This window comes from Hemibagrus wyckioides, linkage group LG03, assembly GCF_019097595.1.
Source record: "Hemibagrus wyckioides isolate EC202008001 linkage group LG03, SWU_Hwy_1.0, whole genome shotgun sequence".
Classification (NCBI taxonomy): Eukaryota; Metazoa; Chordata; class Actinopteri; order Siluriformes; family Bagridae; genus Hemibagrus; species Hemibagrus wyckioides.
In genome coordinates this window covers 27,977,168-28,000,278 of record NC_080712.1, presented here as the reverse complement: position 1 = coordinate 28,000,278, position 23,111 = coordinate 27,977,168, and the positions used below count along the sequence as shown (strand labels likewise).

Sequence of the window (23,111 nt, the reverse complement as noted above, 5' to 3'; positions counted from 1 at the left end):
ACTTCATTTCGAGTGAAAGTGAAGTTCTCCTAAATGGCCCAGTGCCATTACTTTTGCATGTAAAATGTTTTAGACAGTAAACCATTTTGCAATCCTAGAAATTTTAAATTTCTTTTCATTTATGTAAAATCTTTGCTTGCGGGTTTGTTTAACTAGTTAACTAACTACTATGTTCATTATAACAGAAAGGGAAATGAACCTGTAAAGTGCAAGCCTGAATCCATTCATATCCAGCATTTAAACTTGAAAAACTCTTGAAGATCTTCATCCTCCACTGATTTGTTATGAATTCCTGCATAAATGGTTTTTAGCAGCTTGGTCTTAAACTTTTTATCCAGTATATCAATGTACTTTTCGATGCAACCTTTAAAAAAAGGGGGGGGGGGAATTATAGATAATTTCAGATTGATCAAACTTGATAAGATTTTTTTAAGATTAATATTAAAGGACATCACACTTGCCCATTCCCATTCTGTATAATTTTTAAAAATTTCCTGCCACAAATAAACTTACTGAGCCCCATGACTTTTCCGTATGCAATCAGATTAGGAGCCAGCTGTGGATGTTCATACAGCTCTTGCTTCATGAGGATGTGTACGATCTCTCCTGTGATGAAGGCATCATCAAATGTCTGTTCGTTAACAGGTTTTAACGGAAATCTGCTGTAGACCTCTACAGCGGCTTGTGGATCGCTCTCCACCAGTAGGTTTGCCAGCTCAATGTATGCATCATGAACCTCAAATACAACCAAACAAACCTCGGTGAGCACCAGCTTAAAGAAATTAGTGTTAGATCATGTCCAGAAATTACAAAAAGGAGAATTTAACCTGTGGAGACATGCTGATAACCTCTTGGTAGAGAGAGCAGGCCTGCTGGTGGGAGTTTGGAGAACGTGCCCGGGCTCGGGCTAATCCTAGTCGAGGAGCATGAGACTTCAGGTTCAGAGCTGCTGGAGTGGTGGCACCACTGATCTTATGCTCCTCATCCAAAGGTGCTGTTTAAATCCACACAAAATGATCACTCCTGAAATCGGTCGTTTTATATTGTTTTGTTAAAATTACTGCTTATAGTGTCAGAAAGACTCGGTACTGGTTATAATTAACCTTAATCGCAAGTTGTCTATTCCTGTGAACTGATCTGGGGGAAATTAGGATGGATTATCACAAGAGGACATCGTTGATCACAGCTATCATCTAGCTTTTCCATACTGTGCATTAATACTGTACTACTTGCACTGATCAGGCATAACATTATGAGCAGTGGCAGGTGAAGTGAACAACACTGATTATCTCCTCATCATGGCACCATTAGTGGATGGGATATATTAGGCAGCAAGTGAACATTTTGTCCTCAAAGTTGAAGCAGGAAAAATGGGCAAGTGTAAGGATTTGAGCGAGTTTGACGAAGGGCCAAATTGCGATGGCTAGACTACTGGATCAGAGCATCTCCAAAACTGCAAATCTTGTGGGGTGTTCCCGGTCTGCAGTGGTCAGTATCTATCAAACGTGCTCCAAGGAAGGAACAGTGGTGAACTGGCGACAGGGTCATGGGCGGCAAAGGCTCTTTGATGCATGTGGGGAGTGAAGGCTGGCCCGTGTGATCCGATCCCACAGACGAGCTACTGTTGCTCAAACTGCTGAAGAAGTTAATGCTGGTTCTGATAGAAAGGTGTCAGAATACACCGTGCATAATGGGTCAGGGCTGTTTTGGTTGCAAAAGGGGGGACGAAAACAACATTAAGCAGGTGGTCATAAGGTTATGCCTGGTCGGTGTATATTACTGTGAATGTAAAGACTATGGATTTTAAGCTGTTGTTCATCTGCAGTTTATGCTGGTCAGGTGAAACACGTATTTGAAAAATCACCTGTTTTTCACAAGGCACTGTTCACCTGTAGGGGCAGTTTAGAATAACAATTAAACTTCTGGCCTGTTTTCAACACTAAATATGCAGTGATATTCATCAGCACACGTGCAAAAACATTGACAGTGAATTTTAGATGAAAACAGGCCTGGACAAACCTGCTGGTTTAGTGTGTTGTGTGCTGCACTCCTGTTTGGACTTGCCGAGAGGAAGCTGGATTTTGGGGTTTGATTTGCCTGTACTCTTTCCATTCCTCTTAACTGGAGCCACTCCTCTGATGTAAAATGGAAAAAAGGTATCACACATATATATATACCAACAGTATGAAATGGAAAATACTTTTTTAAAACGCAGATCTAAAACCAGATTGTCTTTACAAAGCCAGACAATATGAAATGATTGATAGGGTTAAATCTATTAAATGCTTTATAGTTCTGTTAATTACACCCTTGTCCTTGAAACATATGCCGAGCCTTAATATATCAGACATGTCTCTGTATCTGAGATGGTAACCTTGCTACTCCTGGAACTGCTTTCACCCCTCGAGATGGAGCAGATGTTTTAGCCATGGCTATAGTTCCCCCTTGGGCAGGAGCTGTTTTTCCGATCCCTCTTCTAGCCCCAGTGTGCTCAAATGACCCGCTTGCTTTCACTTCCTTAATGCAGATTTGCTTCTCTGTTTTCTCCTTCTCTTTAGCCAAATGCTCCTGCCACCACTTCTGCTCTGTACAAAATGAAATGAATTCATACAAGACTATTAGAAGAGCATTATTATAAGGTACCATGGATGGATAAAAATATGGACTGACTTATTAAGTCAAACCATATAAACTGATAACCTTGTAGTGATAGCTTACTGATCAGATGTTCTGGAGGATCTCCAGTCACTGGCAATCCCTCCAACATGATGCTAGCCTGGAAACTGAGGCAGGCATTGGACAGGGCTGCTTGACCCGATTCTGAGCCAGCGTCACTGTCACACTGGGCTAGCTGAGCCTGACCAAGCAGGCATAATGCAGTGCTGTTGCAGGGAGTGTTAATGACGCCCAACTCACACACCTACACAGAAACAATGACTCCCAAATCACACACCCGACACAATGACTCTGATAGGCTTTTTTCTTTTCAATGATAATCTACAAAATATCTTCTTACTAAAACTGCACATGGCATAGGATGCGTCTCTAAATATATATATGAAAAGCTACTTCCTCCTAATATCCGCTGATATAACTGCAAATATTTGGTGAGTGATGTGTATTATGTATTGCACAGAATTTTTGATTCATCAGTTTTCTGTAACTACAATTCGTCTGAAGTGCTCAAACGCCACACAACCACAAGGTATGACCTAAATATTTGGTTCTAACCAAACAAGCTAGTTCCAGTGAAAGACAAGATGTCTGGACATGTCTACACTTTATCCGTCTGTGATTATGGCAGCATGAGGGCACTATTGCACTGATCACTATTATGATGTGCAGTGTATATGTATCAGGGAAGTAAATCTCAAAAACAAATGGAAAGAAACTTTCTACAAATTCGGCTATAATTAAAGTTAAGCTCAGACTCAGAAAGCCCAGTAACATGAATTGTTTACTTGCTCTGACTCACTAAAAAGGCCCAAAGTGCCTGTTACTAGTGAGAATGATGGTTTTAAAACTACTGTGTCAGATTCATACTGTGCTTGAGCTATAAATTTGTACATTTACACTGTTTGTGTTTGTACACACTGTATATGTATTTGGATGGAATAACTGTCTTAATTGGACATGATTATTACAATTAGTTATCTACAATACATACAGATCTATAAAAAACACACACACACATACACCAATCAGGCATAACATTATGACCACCTGCCTAATATTGTGTTGGTCCTTCTTTTGCTGCCAAAACAGCCCGGACCCGTCATGCACTGTATATTCTGACACCTTTCTATCAGAACCAGCATTAACTTCAGCAGTTTGAGCAACAGTAGCTCGTCTGTTGGATCGGATCACACGGGTCAGCCTTCGCTCCCCACGTGCATCAATGAGCCTTGGCCACTCATGACCCTGTCGCCGGTTCACCACTGTTCCTTCCTTGGACCACTTTTGATAGATACTGACCACTGCAGACCAGGAACACCCCACAAGAGCTGCAGTTTTGGAGATCTGATCCAGGACAAAATATTCACTTGCTGCCTAATATATCCCACCCACTAACAGGTGCCATGATGAGGAGATAATCAGTGTTATTCACTTCACCTGTCAGTAGTCATAATGTTATACCTGATCAGTGTGGGTGAAATGAGCAAGTGAATAAAATACTAATGTGGGCATATGAAAAGGTCACTCACCTTTAACTGCATGTCCAGGAGATCCTTCCAGGTGTCGATGCATGAGAGCCGTATGAGAGCAGAGAGAGCTTGGCATCTCTTAGTTATCCAGGCCTGCTTGATTATGTTCTCCTGCTCAAGTAGAATTTTAAGTGAAGTAAAGTGGGCATCCAGCAGCACCCTCTCTAACTGCTGAGTCACTCGGCCCTGACCGACACACATGCTCAGAGCTTTCACAGCCATTAGAGCAACACTGTACAGAAAAACATCATATATATAACACACTTTCAAATAACTACAGATTTTATAAAAACCTGCACACATTACCTGGGTGTTTCTTAGCTGTTACTGATACTTACTTCTGATAAACCAACATGGAGCTCATTGTTTGCCCCAAGGTTGTGTGTTTGGACAGCAATACTCCCAGGCTGAGACACCCTCTTAAAAACTGGGCATTTACAATCGACAGAGAATATCCAGCATCAGCTTTCTCTTTACTGGAGAAACCAGAAAGGTTTATATTAAATGCCTATAAATTTATATTAAATAACTATTTTAAAAAGAACAGAACATTTAAAGGTTATAGAAAACCTGTTTCTCACCAGGCTTGGCTGTGTGAGTTAAAATACTGGCCAAGAACATACTCCAGGCCTTGATGGAGGAACAAAGTCGCCTCTTTCTCTTTTTCCACTGAGGTTCCATCCTGTTGCAGCAAAGCCAAACCGGTGTAGAATCTATCATAATAAAGTTAGGTGGGGAGTCAGATCATATTTTGTCCCAAATAGGGTTTTTTTCTGTAACTCAAATTGACATGAAAGTGTTTCATTTACTTTGCAATATTTTCTTGTCTATCTTCTATGCTGAATAAGGAACCAGTGGAACAAACATGGTGGTAAATCCAGTGAATCTGCCTGAAGACTGTCTAAGACATTGCTAGTTGAGTGTGATTTGCTCAGCTGCTGAAAGTCAGGCTTTGATCAACTAGTTGGATGGGTGCTTAGAAAATAATTCTATTTATATATGTTTGTAATCTGATATTGAATATAAATGTCAGTATATTCAGCAGTCCCCTTTCTGGGAGAACCAGACGAAAATGCTGAGGACAACTGTGGTTGAGATGCACCGATCAGCCATAACATTATGAGCAATCGTAAGGATTTGAGCGAGTTTGACAAGGGCCAAATTGTGATGGCTAGACCACTGGATCATCAGAGCATCTCCAAAATTGCAGCACTTGTGGGGTGTTCCCAGTCTGCAGTGGTCAGTATCTAACAAAAGTGGTCCAAGGAAGGAACAGTGGTAACCTGGTGACATGGCTCATTGATGCACGTGGGGAGCGAAGACTGGCCCGTGCGATCCAATCCAACAGACGAGCTACTGTTGCTCAAATTGCTGAAGAAGTTAATGCTGGTTCTGATAGAAAGGTGTCAGATCACACAGTGCATGACAGGTCAAGGCTGTTTTGGCAGCTAAAGGGGGACCAACACAATAGTAGGCAGGTGGTCATAATGTTATGCCTGGTTGGTGTATGTCTGAAAAAGCTCAGGAAAACCTGCAACTTTCAGAACTACATATAAACTAGGAAAATTGCATGTGAAGAGTTTTTTCAGGTCACCACACAATTAATATTAACATGAAATAAGTCCCCTGCCCTGCAGACATACATGAATCTGACTCAGGTGTGTTACATGAATCTGACTCAGGTGTGTTACATGAATCTGACTCAGGTGTGTTGGGAACAGGAAAAGCCTGAAACTGTGCAGTTAGCCTCTAGCACTGGAGTTAAGAAATTCTATCATTTCTGTAAAACATTTAACAGTTATGACCTTAAGGCTGGGTGTGAGGGTTTGAGGGCTAGTGCAGTCTGCAAGTGCTGTAGTGCCTCTTTACTCTTCTCCTGTAAAAGCAGCAGACGACCCACATGGAAGTTGAGTCCCCAGTTGTCAGGACTGAGAGACCAGGCATCCAGATACTTCTGAAGGGCTCTTTGAAGTGAATTTTCCTCATCAGAATCTCCAGCCTTAGTGTCCTGAAATTTTTTATATATATATATATATATAAAGTGAAATACTCTCCATATAAAAGTGAATCATTCTTCTGCAGTTTGGCGTTTTCTTGTAAACCAAAACAATTACTAATCCACAGATAAAACTCCAAACAGGAAGCAGAATCCAAAATCATTTCTAGTAGTTTTAATGTACCATTTTAGCCTTTTTGGACAGCCAGATGAAAAGAGTTTGGATATAGTCAGCTTTCTCAGACTGGCCCTGGTCTTTCAGCTGGTGGTACTCCATGTCTAGGGCTTTCAGCTGCTCCTCCATTGTTGGTATTCCTAAAAAACCATGAAGTTTACAGATGGCCCAGATCTCTTCCTGCATCCCGCTGGCCTGGGCTTTCGCAAGATCAGTAGCATCACTCTCTGTCTGAAAGATACTTAAAGGTAACGTTTGTGTAATTTTATTTAATTAAATAATACACTGATCAGGCAAAACATTATGACCACTGACAGGCAATGTGAACAACACTGATTATCTCCTCATCTGTTAGTGGGTGGGATATATTAGGCAGCAAGTGAACATTTTGTCCGAAAATATCTTATGGGTTGTTCCCGATCTGCAGTGGTCAGTATCTATCAAAAGTGGCCCAGGAAGGAACAGTGGTGAACCGGCGACAGGGTCATGGGCGGCCAAGGCTCACTGATCCACAGGGTGACTGAAGACTGACTCGATCCAACAGCTACTGTTGCTCAAATTGCTGAAGAAGTTAATGCTGGTTCTGATAGAAAGGTGTCAGAATACACAGTGCATGATGGGTCAGGGCTGTTTTGGAAGCAAAAAGGGGACCAACACAATATTAGGCAGGTGGTCATAATGTTATGCCTGATCGTTGTATATATTTTGATATCTTCCACTGTCACACAAATTGCATCAAGAAATCCGATCGTCTGATTACCTTCTTTTTTAGATCATACATTTCTGTAGCATAATAACATTCCTCGAGGGTTTGTCCAAGCTGGAAATGTAAATTTGGATTCCGGGGTTTGAATTTGACAGCAGTAGCATAGTGAACGGCTGCTTGTTCCAAATAGTGCAATGGTGACTGTCCTGTTTCATTTAGCATCATATCACCTTCAAAGAATAAAAATAAATATAAGTCCCATTTCAAACAGAACACAAAGCAGATATTTGTTATGATCACATCATGTTGGCACTTTGAGACTTTCACAAATTTGTATTTTTGAGGTAAAGTGCCTAACCACATACATTATTTGTTTTTGTCCCTTTAATATACATTAGATTCAAAATATCATGCTTCATCTCTAATACCTTGTAGGACAAAAACAAATAGGTAATTTGTCTTGCTAAAATCAAATCAATAGTTTACTGATATACATAAAATGACAGTGTGAAGAGTTAACACAGATCCACCAGTTTGAAGCTACACTGGCATTTATACCTGGTTTTGGAAGTCTCTCTTTATACAGCTTTATTTGGCTCTGGGCATGATTGCACAAATCATCTACGTCGTCCTTATCTGTAGCAATCTGTAGTCTTTTCTCCCAGCTTTGGGCCTTAAATGAACAATAAGGAAACAAATAATAAATTAATATCATATTAGTTAGCCTTAAAGCAACAACACATTCTGAATGCCGGCCCTACCTGAACAGAGTGCTTCGTTTCAATTTCCAGCTTATGTGCTGAAGAGAAATATTTTTTGTACCAGTTTGTTTCAGTAACCTCCTACAAAAAGAAATAAAGTACAGGAAGAACAATAGCAAAAAAAAGCAGAAATGTGAAATCCTTCTAGATCTCTAAATGTCTAATACTAACCTTTGTGTCAAGATCATGTGGTGGTTTATGAGAACAATCTTTTCCATGTGCAGCAATCTCTGCAAGTTTCAGCACGGTCTCACACCCTTTAAAAATAACTTGCATGTTCATCAAGTGCAAAAAACCTTTTCACAGTGATGAATGGTGGCTTAGCGTTTTCCGCAATAATATTCATACCACGATGCGCAAAGAAACATCTGACAGATGTGTCGGATATCCTCTTGTCAAGCTCAGTCTCTGGAAGCTTCCACATGTCTCCTAATGGATCCCCATTAAACGGATGTACCTTTGACCTCCGGGTCAGCAGATCAAAATATGGTGCTGAGAAGACAACTTTTGGGTCACTACATAAAACATTTGGATTTGTCAGAACATATACCAAAATTTGTAGGAAATTGAATCAATTGTTGCAGTAATTCTTCTTACAGTAAGGGGATTTCCTACCTTGGATTTATCGACAAAGGTCTATAGAGGTAATTTAAGGACACCGAACATTCAAACTCCATCTGGTCTTTCACGTCACAGAAGGTAACAGCTAATGGAATTTGTTCCCGGGTTACTGTTATAGTGTACACCTGAAATCATCAGTCAGAGTGCACACAACAAGCAAAGTCAACAATGTCTTTAATACACCAGTCAGAACACAATAAAATATTTATTAGACACTGCTGCGGGCAGCATGGTGGCTTAGTGGTTAGCACTGTTGCCTCACAGCAAGAAGGTCCCGGGTTCGAACAGGCAGGGGCCTTTCTGTGTGGAGTTTGCATGTTCTCTCCATGCCTATGTGGGCTTACTCTGGGTACTCTGTTTTCCTCCCACAGTCCAAAAACATGTACATTAGGTTGATTGGTAATTCCAAATTGCCCATAAGAATGAGTGTGACTATGTCTGTCTATATGTGGCCCTGTGATGGACTGTTGACCTGTCCAGGGTGTACCCCTGCCTTTCGCCCAATGTGTGCTGGGATAGGCTCCAGCAGACCCCGTGACCCTAATTAGAAATAAAGTGGGTATAGACAATGGATGAATAATGTTGCTGCTTTGTATTGTATTGAAACCACTCATAATTAACAAGTTAACACAATTATTCCTAATTATAATTATTAGCCTGTTCACTGAACCTAAAGCTTAGGTTCTGTCTCTAATAACTAGCCTAACAAGCCTAATAATGTATAGCTGAATTAGAATAAAATTCATTATATGTACATATGAGGTCTGTGGAATTTATTTTAGCATCCCTGTCTGCAAAAAAAAATGTCTGAGAACTCCTCAAACAGAGAATTCCGCCCAACGCGTCATTGGGACCCCACTCCCTGCCGTTGAGGACGTCTACAAGAAGCGGTGTCTGCGTAAGGCTCGCAGCATCGTGAAGGACTCCTCTCACCCTGCACATAAACTGTTTTCTCTCCTTCCCTCTGGAAAAAGGTTCAGATGCCTAAAAGCCAAAAGCAGCAGGCTAAGGAACAGTTTTTATCCCACAGCGGTTACCTTAGTGAACTCAACTTCACTAACCTCCTTACATGGACAGTAACCTCCCCCCACACATTGATAAACCCGGCAGTGATGTAATATATCTCTGTAAATACTCTCTGTACATTCATCTGTATAGTCTGCACATAGACTATATACTAATATATGTATATTCATATAGGTATATATGTGTGTGTATATGTATACTCCCCGCATATCCATCCAGCTGTAAAGTTATTTATAGTTATTCATATGTATATTTCATACTATTGCATATACTGTAAATTCATCTATATATAGTTTCTGTATATTTCCTATTCTGCACATTCATATATATTTGTAGTTACAATTATTCTGTACATTAATTTATATATTCTATGCACAATATCCATCTTTGCTCACTTTATACTGTATATTCATATATATATATTTTTTGTAAATCCAATTTATATATAGCTTTTATTTATACATATCTGTATATATGTTCATATTGCACTGCTAACTTGCACTTCTGGTTAGATGCTAACTGCATTTCGTTGCCTTGTAACTATGTGACAATGACAATAAAGTTGAATCTAAACTAATCTAATCTAATCTAATCTACAGAAGGGCGAGGAATTTATTTAATGGGAAATGCCAGTCAGCAAGGGTGTGTAAACATTACTGAAACAAGACTAATAATTACAGAGAAATAAAGCAGCTGTTTTGTGTCATTACTTTTTCTTTTTATTAACCAACCCTACCCCTAGAGAAATGAATTGCATCACTGATCTGACCCGATTGATTAGTCACTTCAGAGGAACAGGATCAGCTGAAACAGATCTATGAGATATGGCTTTAGAAATGAATCTTTTCAGCCAGTTTGGCCATTTTGTGAGGAGTGACACGGGTTCATGACACAATTAAGGCTTACTTGGGAATTTGTGCCATCTGGTGACAAAACTGTTACAGTGACCACAGTGTCTCCGGCATTCAGAAACACAGGATCAGAGCTGCAGCCCTCATTCACCTCCACTTTCATGTTCAGGTCTGGTACTTGGGGCTGCACAGTAACTGTGTGACAGTCAAAACTCACCATGCCTACAGCATACAATAAACAGAGAGAATGGAGTTAATGATCTGGTTCTGGTCTATGTGTGGTAGTTTGAACAGACAGTTTTACTGGTGCATTTTCATTCAAATGAATCTGAATCTTTTGCACACTTATTCTGAGACATTTCTAGCACTATTTGACCTTGTATGCATTCATATATAGAGAACCTGAATAGGTTCTTTGTACATGTGCACATTAGCCATTGTATCTACCTACTGTATGTGTAGGTAAACAATTACTGGTTGCTACCCATCTGTTGAGATGAGCCATTTATCACACCTCAGGTCACCGCTAAACAGATGTTGATTGGGTGTTGGACCGTTTTCATGACACTGTGTTGTGTTCAAACAAGTATAACAGATGTAGCAGTGCTGAAGGGTTTTTAAACACTATAACACTTTCAGTTGGGTGATCTACCAAAAATCCTGCTGTGGCTTTTGAGTGTGTGAAATAACGCCAAACACAACAGTGAGACAAGAAAATCATATCTAGATTTCATTTTAGTTTTTTAAGGTATCTAACATGACTTAAAACACTGTATCTCCTGGTGTGTGAACACAAGGGAAAAAACTGAAATGTGTAGGACAGGAACAGGATTTGGAACCTGTGGGTCATTTATTGTTTACATACAAACAGCAGCTGAATGGAGGTTGAGCCTGATAAAATAACCAATTCATCATACACCAATCAGGTATAACATTATGAGCAGTGACAGATGAAGTGAACACTGATTATCTCCTCATCATGGCACCTGTTAGTGGGTGGGATATATTAGACAGCAAGTGAACATTTTGTCTTCAAAGTTCATGTGTTAGAAGCAGGAAAAATGAGCAAGAGTAAGGATTTTGACAAGGGCTAAATTGTGACAGCTAGGCCAGTGGATCAGAGCATCTCCAAAACCACAGCTCTTGTGGGGTGTTCCCAGTCTGCAGTGGTCAGTATCTATGAAAAGTGGTCCAAGGAAGGAACAGTGGTGAACCGGCGTCCAAGGCTCATTGATGCACGTGGGGAGCAAAGGCTGGCCCATGTGATTCGATCCAACAGAACTGTTGCTCAAATTGCTGAAATGCTGGTTCTGATAGAAAGGTGTCAGAATACACAGTGCATGACGGGGCAGCAAAAGGGGGACCAACACAATATTAGGCAGGTGGTCATAATGTTATGTCTGATCAGGGTATGTTGAAGATTTCAAATACAAAAACGACTTACATGAGTATTCATTCACATCAGAAGAAAAGTCAGGATGGAGCTTGTCATAGGCATTTATGGTCAGATCAGTGAGTTTAGCTGCTGTGGAGGACAGCTTCGTTAACTCTATGTGGTATTTCTTGGTCGTGCCATCCTCAGCGGTTACCTCGATGTCTATCTGGTTTAACCCTTCGTCCAGTTTTAAGCACTTGGACCCATTGCCAAATAACTTCAAAACACAAGAAACAAAAAGACACTTAGTCAGCTTTATACAATACTACTATACTAACAAACTATGAAAATCTTATGCTTGTCATACTTACAATGACATATGAGGCTCCACAGTCGCTCGTCAGCACATCGAGTGTCACCTCCCTAATGTGACTCGCCACTGTGGCTGTGTAAAGTGTTAAGTCTGGCTTAAACCAAGGGCACAAATTTATACCGCTTAGTGCTAGCTTTTCTAAATCACAGTTATCCATTTGGACAAGGTTACTGCGTGAGAAGTGAACAGAAACTTCACTGCTTATTCAAACAGAAGAGCTAACTTCATTACTGTAACCATGGGAATAGGCAACAGCATTGTTTTAGGCAACAGGTGGACTGAGGCAACAAACTGACCATGACACATTAATCATGTCAAACCTCTTTAAGTGTCAAAAAGTACTAGCAAATGGGCAAAACAAAAAAATGATACTGTCCACAAATTTTTAATGTAACAATTTTATGCTATAGAGTAATAGTTCTTTGAATTGAACTCATTTTCTGCTACAACATACATGAAATCCTAAAGGGAAAAACAAGGATGGTATCATTTAGTTTCTACTATCCAGAGAAATTATCTACCAAATCTTTTAAAAAGGCTAGTTCTGATCTCAAATGGCCTTAAATCCAAGTGTTAATCAAAGCATATAATAAAGCTTAACTAAATCAGTCGAATTTAATACATTAGTAATGTATTTGTTTATAACGTCTGTCAAATAATTTACAAAAGCAAAAGAACTGAGACCTTGTGACTATTTAGTATTTTTTATTCTTGAGCAAGAATACAAAAAGAACAATAAATCAGTATGTAGAATTGAGAGTGAACATATTAATTCCAGAAAAGAAAAAGCAGGCCAGTTTCTGGCATAGTCATGTAGGCCTGTTAGTCTCTCCTGAGTGGTACATTCTCCTCCCGGATGCCTTCCTTGGTAATGATGCAGATCTTGAGGGCATCTCCAGTGTAGACATCTCTCTCTGCAGCTGATATGAACACGTCTTTAACCAGCTGTATGGCTTTTTCCTGCGACAGCGGCAACCTCTCCACATTTTCCATGTTCTTGTATCCGATCTGTGCAAAACCCGGGGAAAATGTATGATCAAAGATTAAAACTTTTGCATTCTCAATCTAAAAAAACAGTCAAGCTTTGCAACACATTTCTGTGTAAATGATTTATTGTTCTTTCAGTATACAAACTACAGCTCGGGATGGATGGGAAGGTTTATCTCAAATAGCATGCAAAATATTACAGCCACTTTATTCTAAACTATTCTAAATCTTAACCAATCAGCTATTTCAGAGTACGAGATATTCAACTTGTTAATAAATATCATACATCATTTATATGGTATATGAAAAAATAAACCATATGTATTGATGTGCAAGATCAATATATTAATTAAAATACATGAACAACTGAATAGCTTGCTGACAATATGCAAGGACCTCAAAGTGCTGATAAAATCGTTCTTATCTTCTGCAACATTATTTAAGACGCTTGCTATATATTACAGCATATAGGTTTGTGCATATAATGCATTTATACATGTACATGATTGGAGTGATACTTCACAGACATGCTCTGAAGCTGTTTTTGCAAGTTGTGTAGCAGGCAGTTGTAACCCTACCTGATTGTCAAGCAGGGGCTGCAGCATTGCGCTTGCTGAGCCACCTGCGATGTAAGCGTCCCTCTGGTAGGATCCAACTGGATCAAAACTGTACACTGCACCTCGACCTTGAAGTGATGAGGTTTAAAAAAAGTCATAAAAGTGATAAAAGGATTTGCTCTGTGTTTTTTTTTTTACATCACTGTCCTTTCTATAAAGAAGCATTTAACAGTAACACAACACATTCAACAACCCTACTGTAATGAAATAGCTATGCAAAAAGATTACCTTCTTCGTCCAGCCCACCAATTATGTTGTAAACGTAGTATGGGAAAAAACGTCTGCCGTACAGAATCGTTGAGAGCATTGCAGCAATAGCGCCGCTTGTCATGGTCTTGTTATTTGCATGCTTGTACATCTGTCAGAAAAAAAATAACATTTACTTTAATTTTTAATTAACCATATCATGTCATTTCATCAGGAAAGAAGAATGCACACGCAAGTATCAATGTATTAAACATAGCATAGCTCATAGAAAGTGTATGGTCATGTTTTGATTAATAAGCACGTGCTTTTAATATAATAGAAGCTTATTTTCTATTAAATAAGCAAAAGACTTGTCACCACCAGAAATTTCAATCAAGCATCAATTGAGCTAGACAAAACTTGCTCACCCCAAGTGCCCTACTGTTTCCTCTTAAAGCAGGAAAAAGATAGTTTAGATGTTTTAAGAAGATATTGACTGTGCAGATAGTAAGATTTGATTTTACCAGGTATTAACATCAGATTAGTGCAGGAATTACAGGAAGCATTCCTACCTTGAGCCTTGCATCAATGATTTTGGTCAACGTCAAACAGTCCCCGTGGAATCCGCTGCAGCCGATCACCGTCTGGTCTGTCCTGTGTAAGTAAAAATCAGAGTAAAAATCTGGTTTCTTTACACCTGAACACACTGCTAAGTCTGGGATGCCAACAATCTAGTCACTTACAGTTTATAGCACTTCGGAGAGTCTCGGCTGTGGATCGAGTAGCCCTCACTTAGACGTGTATCTGAGGCCACTATAGAAAAATCTTCTCCGGCCACTGCCAGCACAGTCCTGTGGGACAAAATGCACAAGTTAGGCCAAGTTACTGTTTAGGACTCAACAACAAGACGTTCTGAACAGTTGTAAGTGTGAGTCACATGACCACAAATTTGCACACATTCCTCTCTTTCTTGATCATGGGCTGATTGGGAAAAAGAAGTATATTGTGTGGGAAGTTGCACAGACAAAACTTGGAGACTAACCCACGATTGCTGGTAGTGTAAAGCAACAAACACACACACACACCCTGGGGGGCGGGGCATAACCCTATTCAGAGACCATTTCATTGGCTGAACACGAGACTAGTGCAGGATGAGTCGTCCAAGTTTTGTGTACCGTCTTAGAAGAAGTAATAAGCAATAAAATTGAAATAAAATAAACTATTATTATATTTTCCTAGATATGCTGGTGTCAAGAACACCAAAGAGGAAAATAAGGACAGGATTTCTTCACTTCTTCCTACCGTCACTGAAATATAAGCTAGCTTTAGCATTAAAGCGAAACTGGACAGGCAAAATGTGCAACTAACGGTAACTACACAAGATGTGTATTAAAATCAAAACTTAAAAATGAAAATCTGACTATTATAAATGGGATCTTCTCACTGAAATCAGAGTTAGCTCGAGCTACATAAACGAAACATCACAACTCACAACAGCTAGCTAGCTAGCGGCTAAAACGACTGACTGTCACATTAACACGACTTTAAATGCTCGGAAAATAATCGTGGCGTATTAAATAAATAAATAAATAAATAAATAAATAGTGAGTGGGTAATTCCTGTCTCTTGTCATAACACTCGCCATTTTAGAAATGAATTAGGATTAACTGAAACCGACGCCGAGAGATCTCTACACCTGCCCCGAACACAACGGAGGATGACAAAGCCGGTTAAGAGCGTTTTTTCAGCACACACTTCTTATCTCTTACCCTCCATTATAAGCATAAGGGGAGAATTTGTGCTCTACAGGTCCGGTGTAGTGATACTCCTTCATCTTTCCATTTTCTCCAAAAGCCTGTGTGGACAGCATGACTGCTACTAAACCGAAAGCGCTAACTTTTTCCTCGGAAATCTCGCTGTCTCACTGCAACATGGCGGGCGGAAGTTGATTTGGTACCACTTCCGGGGGTGTCAGTGGAAAGCAGGACGCTAAAATAACACTTTTAAAGTTGTTTTAATTTTTTAAGTCGAAATGCATATTTGATTTCATTATGAATAAAGTCTCTTCATTATGGTATCATAACATTAATGTACTGAACTGATGAAACGGGGTCCTTAAAATTATTATTATTAATATTATTATTATTATTAATAATATTATTGTAGTTGTTGTTGTTGTTGTTGTTGTACACCAATTTAAGTCAGTACATTAGTCATCTATTTGTCTGTCTATCTATATATTTGTCTCTGTCTGTATATCTATCTATCTATCTATCTATCTATCTATCTATCTATCTATCTATCTATCTATCTCTGATGTTATTAACTCAAGCATTTGTTTGACATTGTATGCAATAAAAATGACAATAAGTTAGACATAAAAGCTTCCATGAAATGTTTATTCTGTATATTTGTTGTTGGCCATATTAGTGTAATAAAGATTTTATTCATATCCACACCAACAATAAGAAATGAGTTTGTTTGTTTTTTTTTAAACCTAGGCCATTATTTTCCAATGATTTCTCCACTTCTTTCTATACTTTCCTATTCATAATTGTTGTTCATCATTTCATAGCTTGTTGATCGTCATAAGTTTCATCAGGTTGTTGATTATGATTTTCGTGCCAAGCAGTTCGGATTAAATCAGTATATGTACTGTATCAAGATCTGATTCAACAGAAACTTAATAATAGTCAGTGTCTTGTGTCACACCCTGGCCACCACATACCAGAACTCCTCCCAGTACATGGGAGCAGGTTGCTCTTCCCATGTGCAGTCAGGCTTATGAACATTTATTTGCCTCGTAAATATGAAGAATGTGTTTCTGACACACTGTTTTTATGTTCACGATGGTTTTATGTTTTCAATGTTGTCCTTCAGTGCACTTCTGTTCTCTAACCTGGATAGAGCAGTTCATGAAAATTAGTAAATGAATAATAAAACAGTACTAGGCTATACACCGATCAGCCATAACATTATGGGCACTGACAGGTGAAGTGAATAACACTGATTATCTCCTCATCATGGCACCTGTTAGTGGGTGGGATATATTAGGCAGTGAATAAACATTTTGTCCTCAAAGTTGATGTGTTAGAAGCAAGAAAAAAGGGCAAGTGTAAGGAGTGAGTTTGACAAGGGCCAAATTGTGATGGCTAGACAACTGGATTCAGAGAACCTTAACGTTAAACCTTTTTAAAAGTGCACTATGTCCATGTTTCCAGGTTAAACACATCAAAACCTTTCATGTTGTCCCTTCTTCAGTGACAAAGAAAGGCAGAGTTTAATGCTTTATTTTTTCTTTGATCTGACAAACAAGTAGTCCAACCAGGTATGCTTTCATAAAACATTTATGTAGCATGTAGTCTTTCATTATAGAAAATTATGTTGTTTGATATCACTGTACTTAGTCTTTGTAATCTGTTTAATCAAAGTGATGTATTGTTTATACACTACATTGCCAAAGGTTTTGGGACACCTCTCTAAATCCTTGAATTCAGGTGTTGTTTTTCAGGGGTTGGCCCCTTAGTTCCAGTGAAAGGAACTCTTAATGCTTCAACATACCAAGACATTTTGGACAATTTCATGCTCCCGACTTTGTGGGAACAGTTTGGGGATGACCCCCTTCCTGTTCCAACATGACTGCACACCAGAGCACAAAGCAAGGTCCATAAAGACATGGATGAGAGAGTTTGGTGTGAAGGAACTGCACAGAGTCCTGCCCTCAATCCGATAGAACACCTTTGGGATGAATTAGAGCGGAGACTGTGAACCAGGCCTTCTCGTCCAACATCAGTGCCTGACCTCACAAATGCGGTTCTAGAGGAATGGTCAAAAATTCCCATAAACACACTCCTAAACCTTGTGGAAAGCCTTCCCAGAAGAGTTGAAGCTGTTATAGCCGCAAAGAATGGGCGAACTCCATATTAAATTCATGTGCATGTAAAAGCAGACATCCCCATTTTGGCGTGACTCACAGTCTCCGCTCTAATTCATCCCAATGGTGTTCTATCAGGTTGAGGTCAGGAACTCGCTCACTGTGTCTTTATGGACCTTGCTTTGTGCACTGGTGTGCAGTCATGTTGGAACAGGAAGTGGCCATCCCCAAACTGTTCCTACAGTTGGGAGCATGAAATTGTCCTTTCACTGGAACTAAGGGGTCTGAAAAACAACACCTGAATTCCATGATTTGGAGGGGTGTCCCAAAACCTTTGGCAATATAGTGTATGTGTAAAGAATTGTTGTTGTTTTTTTTCATAGCAACAGCAGTAACTAAGCCATAAACGAAAAGCTTAGGCGGGGCAACGAGAGAGAGAGAGAGAGAGAGAGAGAGAGAGAGAGGGAGGGGAAAAAAGTAAAAGTGTCTGGCTCCTCCCGCTCTGAAGTAGTGTGTGTAGATCTGCCCTTTTTGCATTTTTCCCAGTGTTCAGGTTACACTGGGTGGAGCACTCGGAGTTTACTGAGAGACACAACAGGCGAGCAAACAAGACGGTTTTACACTCCGAGCAGTAAACACACACACCACTGTTTTTCAGACATGTTTCGTTGTGGCATCGCGTATCCCCGATGCAGGTGGATCCTGCCTCTTCTTCTGCTTTTTGCCATCATTTTTGATATAATCGCCATCGCGGCTCAGTCCGGATGGGTGGAGGACGAAAACGCCAAGTCGCATTATGCCAGTATGTGGGATCAATGCCGAGGCCGCAACGACGTCTGGAACTGCAAGTCTCTCATGGAGTTCTGTGAGTTTTTAACCAAGACTTATAATGCTTTATTTATTAATTTTTAATCATTTGGGCCACCTCGATTGAAGCACAAACTACAGCCGAAACTTCTTAGAGCCGAAAGGCGGCGCAGGGTGCTTGGCCTGTTGCTTTCCGGCTCCGTCCTAAATTATGTATTATAGTGCGTAAAGTGTTCACTTGGTACGGTCAGTTCTATATAACATTTAAGTACATGAGTGCCCTGTTTAAGACGCGACCTCAGCCACAGGGAATTTCCCTTCCCTCATTATTGGTGAAGCAGCTATCTTCATAACACACGTTCGCACTTTCGAAATAAACAATTTTCACTTCATTCACTTAATTTTTTTGTTGTGTGTTAATTTATAAGTTTTATTCTAGAAAACGTTTTGCGTCCTAAACATAAAAACATTTTCTAATCATAAAAAAAGTGTGCGCAATTGAAATGGATTTACTTTTTCTTTATTTCAAGAACCTGTGTGCAATATAACTTGGTAAACCGGTAGCGAGACTTTTGTGTTTGTGTACCACACAGGTGTGTGTGTGTGTGTGTGTGTTGCATTCAGGTGCTGAACGCCATTTTGTCTCTGTCTTGTATTTCAGTTGCCTTTAAAGTGCCTCTGTATTTATTCAGCATGTCGACACAGTGGGATGGTTCTCATATACAATAAACTTTTTATATATATATATAAATGTATGTAGACACCATGCTATATAAATTCTGTAGTGTCTACAGTTTCAATGAAACACCATTTTCAGGTCTACTTTGAGAAATTTTCATATAAAGCAACTTACAAATTGAGTCAAAATTCAACACAAACATGTATTATTCAAGGAGTTTCTACTAACTGACCATAAATAAGTACAAGACGGTTCGAGCGAGATTCACAGCTAACGCTGAAAACAATAGTATGTGGTGTTCTAGCATTGCTGGTCAGATATCAGGCAATCCTTTCAAGTTGGAGATAACAGGAAATAGTCTGAAAAATATCATTAATCACACCTTTTTACTGTCTGTTTACGTTTCATCTCAGGGTGTGGACGTGTGAGACGATTTTATATGATACAAGTTAAAGTACAACCAGCATTAACAGTCAAATACTTGCGTTGGCCTCGTTTTAAATCTAATTAAAATATTAAAATAGTGTCATCGGGTGGATCGTATAATCACCATAAGTCATACTTGGTGGCAAGAATGCTTACAATGATAGGTTCCCATTAATATGTCTGAGAAAAATTGGGACGTTCTAATTTTCACGAATTGTTTATTACATGTTTATTAACATGTAGTGTGTGTACTGAATAATCATATTACAGAAATCATATTATATGCTTTCCCTTTCTCAGCATGGGCTCAGGCTGTCGCTGCGCTGATGATCATCGGCCTCATCATCCTCATCGTAGCCTTCATCATCTCCTGCGTGGCGCTCTGTTGTAGCCTTAATATTATGCTGTTGCCACTAATCGGAGCTCTCCTCCTGATTGTCGGTAAGGATATCTTTGAATTATGAAATATGGTCTGCGTTTAAATAAACGCTGTTGATTAACATTTTCTCAGAAGATATACGAGCAAAAACTAATATTAGAACTGTTTTTCAATGAGCAGACGATCATGTAATCAGATTATCTGTAAATTGTAGCTAAACCACTTATTTTGCAGCTGTACAGTGGAAATATAAAGGAAAACTGATAGCATCAGTCAGCACAAGTCTGAACAACAGTAAGCCTTGGGTTCTGTCTAAGATATTTGAGGAAGTTCTTCATCTCTGATCACCACCCTCAGCTTTGTTCTGCTGGTTCCCTGTGGGGCTAGGAGTGGTTACTAAGTTACTGGATGTCTCTAAACACACACCCACACACATAAGCGTCAGTACGGCAGTCAAAACTTGTCATGACTTTCTCTGTAGTCAGACTGTTTTGTCATCACACCATAACACTGCCTTGTACAGCGTTAACCCAGGTGGTAGAGCGGGAAGAGCCTGTCCTCGATGAGTAATAATCAGGGGTGGAGTAAGCTTATCTCTCTCACTCCTGTGAGAAAGAATTACAGCTACACACCCTAAAGGGCGAGGCAGTTACACGTATGTGCAAGACTTTCAGTCTCGTCTCAGCCCGTCCCAGCGGCGTTGGAATCATTCCTGTTTCTTTGGGCCTGTTTCTTTTTAGGAATTTTTTTGAATGTGAAGCACTACTAGTAGTTTTGGTGTGTGACTTTCACAGTCAGGTGTGCTACAGTTGTATCAGTTCATTAGATCTGTAATTTCTGTATTTTGATCACGTAATCTTGTGCCTTGTGTCATTTCAGCGATATTCCAGATCATCGCTCTGATCATTTACCCAGTGAAATTCAACGAACAAATCTTCGAAGGCAACTATAACTACACTTGGGCGTATGGTTTTGGCTGGGGAGCCACTATCATTGTAATTGGCTGCACCATCCTGTTCTGCTGCCTGCCCCGCTATGAAGACAATCTCAGTGGCCTTGCAAAGACCAAGTACATCTACCAGTCAGCCTAGAAGCGTTCTCCATCCAGCTATGCCTCGTGCAATCGCTCTCAGAACTGTTTGACTTCATAGCAATTTTAAAGCTCCAAACAGGAATTGGCACAGTCTGCTCAAGATAGGATCAATGTCTACTTAAAGAGAATATGGGATACATGAACAGTATTTTCTGCCTTAACAAGGATTATTTATAGTAACACGTTTTGGTTTTTTTTTGTTTTTTTTAACGAAGACTTCACCATGCATGCTCTGCCGATACTGGTGGTAGCTACTTTTATGTCTTTCAAGGCCACATTTCAGTTTTTATCACTGCTTTATGATATGATTTACCTTTTTCTGTTCCATGTAGACACAAAACCAGTGGATCCTTATAAAAGCACCAGGGTAGAAATTTTAGGGTTGCCTACAAGCTGACCATTTGATAAAGACCACTTTATTACAAATAACTCTTTGCTATATCTTTATCTTCTGTTTAAAATTAGTATGTTTTCAGATGCCCAATTCTTATAATTGAATAATAACTCATGTAGACTTGCACAGACGTTCTAGTAGCCAGCATTAAAAAAAAAAAAAATATTGCAAAGTAAAAGTATTACAAGAACTGACTTGTGTTTTAGAAACATTCTCATATTGACCATATAGAGATTACATTCCTGATAGAATATTTTATAATGCTACTGTTCTCAAATGCTGTATAGATTATATGTGGTGTGAATGGACTAATGAATGTTTCTGTTGCTTGGGCAACTGCCTTTTACATTGACAGAACTTGTGTGTGTGTGTATGTATATATAAATATACATACATAGAGGTTAGGGATAAGTCATCTGTAGTACAACACTGCAAAATATTCTAACGGGTTTCCAGGTTTTTATAAAGTTTTCCTACTTTTTTTTAACTACTTTGTTAACACTAACCATGCTGTTGTCATAGGTTCGCAATATTTTGTCTAGTGCTTATTGCAAAACAATACATAATAAAGGGAGACCAGTCTGTTTTAATACCAAGCATGGACTATATTTTGATTCATGTTGGTGTCTTTTGTCATAACTTTGAGAAGTTAAAGATGATTCTAATATAAATTGCACGTTTTTCCATATACAAAAGCTGGCAGTATTTCATGATTTAATTAAATATGGAAGGTTTTTTAGGCAGCATGGTGAACGCTGCTGCCTCACAGCTCACTGGTCCCCAGTTTGAGCATGAGCATAGGCTACTGGTCTGTGGAGTTCTATATGTTCTTCATGCATCTGTGTGGGTTTCTTCCAGGTTCTTAGTTGTCCTCTCACCTTTAAAAATCAAACCCTTTAACGGTGGACTCTTAAACCCTTCTGAACCTGACCAGGATAAATTAGTGGCTCAAGATGGATTAATCTCACATATGAGATGTTTCCTTATGGGAATAAAATAAATATCAAGGTTTCTTGGTTACAGGAAGCAAAAGATAAGTTTACATACTCTAGTCACTCATAAAGGGTTATTTATTTTTTTATACATTTATAAAAAAAAAAAAAAAAGGGATTGTAATGATCAGTTTAAATAAATATATCAACTCATTAAGGAACACAATTTCTTTTACATTTGCATGTGAGTTTCAGTTTAATTTATTTTTGTAGGAAATGCTTGCATGGAAGTTCCTGTTCCATAGCACAACTTTATAAATTAATCTTTATCAACCATATTCCATTAACCCCCCTTTGTCGTAGTTTGTTCAAATCTGTGGGCAAATCTTATTCCCTCTTTGTCACACACACACACCGAAGTTGTTATCAGGGTTACCAGGGTGGTGCTTTTTTAGATCATTAGGTCTTGGAATAGACTCAAGACCACAGACGACACTTTCTCTCAGAATTAAATCAAATTATTTTCCAGAAGTGTAGACTGTGGCAAAGAAAGCGGATGTGTAAGTAGGCCAGAGTATCCAAGATGTGCTAAATCATTTTTGGAGGGGAAGTGAAGAATTAGCGTGTGTCCATACTGAGCAATGATAA

General features: G+C 39.2%; 4 protein-coding genes across 4 annotated transcripts; 1 reads left to right on the top strand and 3 right to left on the bottom strand.

Moving 5' to 3' along the window:
- Window positions 1-224: 224 nt before the first annotated feature.
- Window positions 225-8,580, bottom strand: LOC131351280 (uncharacterized). Its single transcript, XM_058386646.1, has 17 exons — window positions 8,459-8,580; window positions 8,192-8,358; window positions 8,015-8,100; window positions 7,844-7,924; window positions 7,641-7,755; window positions 7,137-7,312; window positions 6,386-6,607; window positions 6,011-6,213; window positions 4,787-4,918; window positions 4,544-4,681; window positions 4,206-4,437; window positions 2,719-2,920; window positions 2,375-2,585; window positions 2,020-2,135; window positions 828-994; window positions 514-736; window positions 225-364 (listed from the first exon to the last, which is right to left on the bottom strand). The coding sequence occupies exons 1-17, from the start codon at window positions 8,518-8,520 to the stop codon at window positions 225-227; spliced, it is 2,673 nt and encodes an 890-aa protein (XP_058242629.1). The 5' UTR covers window positions 8,521-8,580.
- A 2,656-nt stretch (window positions 8,581-11,236) lies between these two features.
- On the bottom strand, window positions 11,237-12,250 carry LOC131351341 (putative membrane protein Bcell_0381). Its single transcript, XM_058386741.1, has 2 exons — window positions 12,088-12,250; window positions 11,237-11,993 (listed from the first exon to the last, which is right to left on the bottom strand). The coding sequence occupies exons 1-2, from the start codon at window positions 12,244-12,246 to the stop codon at window positions 11,736-11,738; spliced, it is 417 nt and encodes a 138-aa protein (XP_058242724.1). The 5' UTR covers window positions 12,247-12,250; the 3' UTR covers window positions 11,237-11,735.
- A 524-nt stretch (window positions 12,251-12,774) lies between these two features.
- On the bottom strand, window positions 12,775-15,832 carry psmb1 (proteasome 20S subunit beta 1). Its single transcript, XM_058378382.1, has 6 exons — window positions 15,649-15,832; window positions 14,623-14,730; window positions 14,452-14,533; window positions 13,922-14,051; window positions 13,655-13,761; window positions 12,775-13,097 (listed from the first exon to the last, which is right to left on the bottom strand). Exons 1-6 carry the CDS (start codon window positions 15,747-15,749, stop codon window positions 12,912-12,914), a joined length of 714 nt encoding a protein of 237 aa, XP_058234365.1. The 5' UTR covers window positions 15,750-15,832; the 3' UTR covers window positions 12,775-12,911.
- Window positions 15,833-18,282: 2,450 nt separating this feature from the next.
- On the top strand, window positions 18,283-22,127 carry perp (p53 apoptosis effector related to pmp22). The gene is made up of 3 exons (XM_058385836.1): window positions 18,283-18,618; window positions 19,966-20,106; window positions 20,924-22,127. The coding sequence occupies exons 1-3, from the start codon at window positions 18,414-18,416 to the stop codon at window positions 21,133-21,135; spliced, it is 558 nt and encodes a 185-aa protein (XP_058241819.1). The 5' UTR covers window positions 18,283-18,413; the 3' UTR covers window positions 21,136-22,127.
- Window positions 22,128-23,111: the final 984 nt, after the last annotated feature.

Excerpts from the sequence above, each read along its gene's own strand:
- perp (XM_058385836.1), top strand. The coding sequence starts at position 18,414 with ATGTTTCGTTGTGGCATCGCGTATCCCCGATGCAGGTGGATCCTGCCT. Across the intron at positions 18,619-19,965 it reads CAAGTCTCTCATGGAGTTCT|CATGGGCTCAGGCTGTCGCT; the intron begins GTGAGTTTTTAA and ends TCCCTTTCTCAG. Across the intron at positions 20,107-20,923 it reads AGCTCTCCTCCTGATTGTCG|CGATATTCCAGATCATCGCT; the intron begins GTAAGGATATCT and ends GTGTCATTTCAG.
- LOC131351280 (XM_058386646.1), bottom strand. The coding sequence starts at position 8,520 with ATGGAGTTTGAATGTTCGGTGTCCTTAAATTACCTCTATAGACCTTTG. Across the intron at positions 7,756-7,843 it reads AAACGAAGCACTCTGTTCAG|GCCCAAAGCTGGGAGAAAAG; the intron begins GTAGGGCCGGCA and ends TGTTCATTTAAG. Across the intron at positions 2,136-2,374 it reads GCAGTTCCAGGAGTAGCAAG|AGGAGTGGCTCCAGTTAAGA; the intron begins GTTACCATCTCA and ends ATTTTACATCAG.
- LOC131351341 (XM_058386741.1), bottom strand. The coding sequence starts at position 12,246 with ATGGATAACTGTGATTTAGAAAAGCTAGCACTAAGCGGTATAAATTTG. Across the intron at positions 11,994-12,087 it reads GTGGAGCCTCATATGTCATT|TTATTTGGCAATGGGTCCAA; the intron begins GTAAGTATGACA and ends TGTGTTTTGAAG.
- psmb1 (XM_058378382.1), bottom strand. The coding sequence starts at position 15,749 with ATGCTGTCCACACAGGCTTTTGGAGAAAATGGAAAGATGAAGGAGTAT. Across the intron at positions 14,731-15,648 it reads CCTTATGCTTATAATGGAGG|GACTGTGCTGGCAGTGGCCG; the intron begins GTAAGAGATAAG and ends TTTGTCCCACAG. Across the intron at positions 14,052-14,451 it reads TCATTGATGCAAGGCTCAAG|ATGTACAAGCATGCAAATAA; the intron begins GTAGGAATGCTT and ends TTTTTCTGACAG.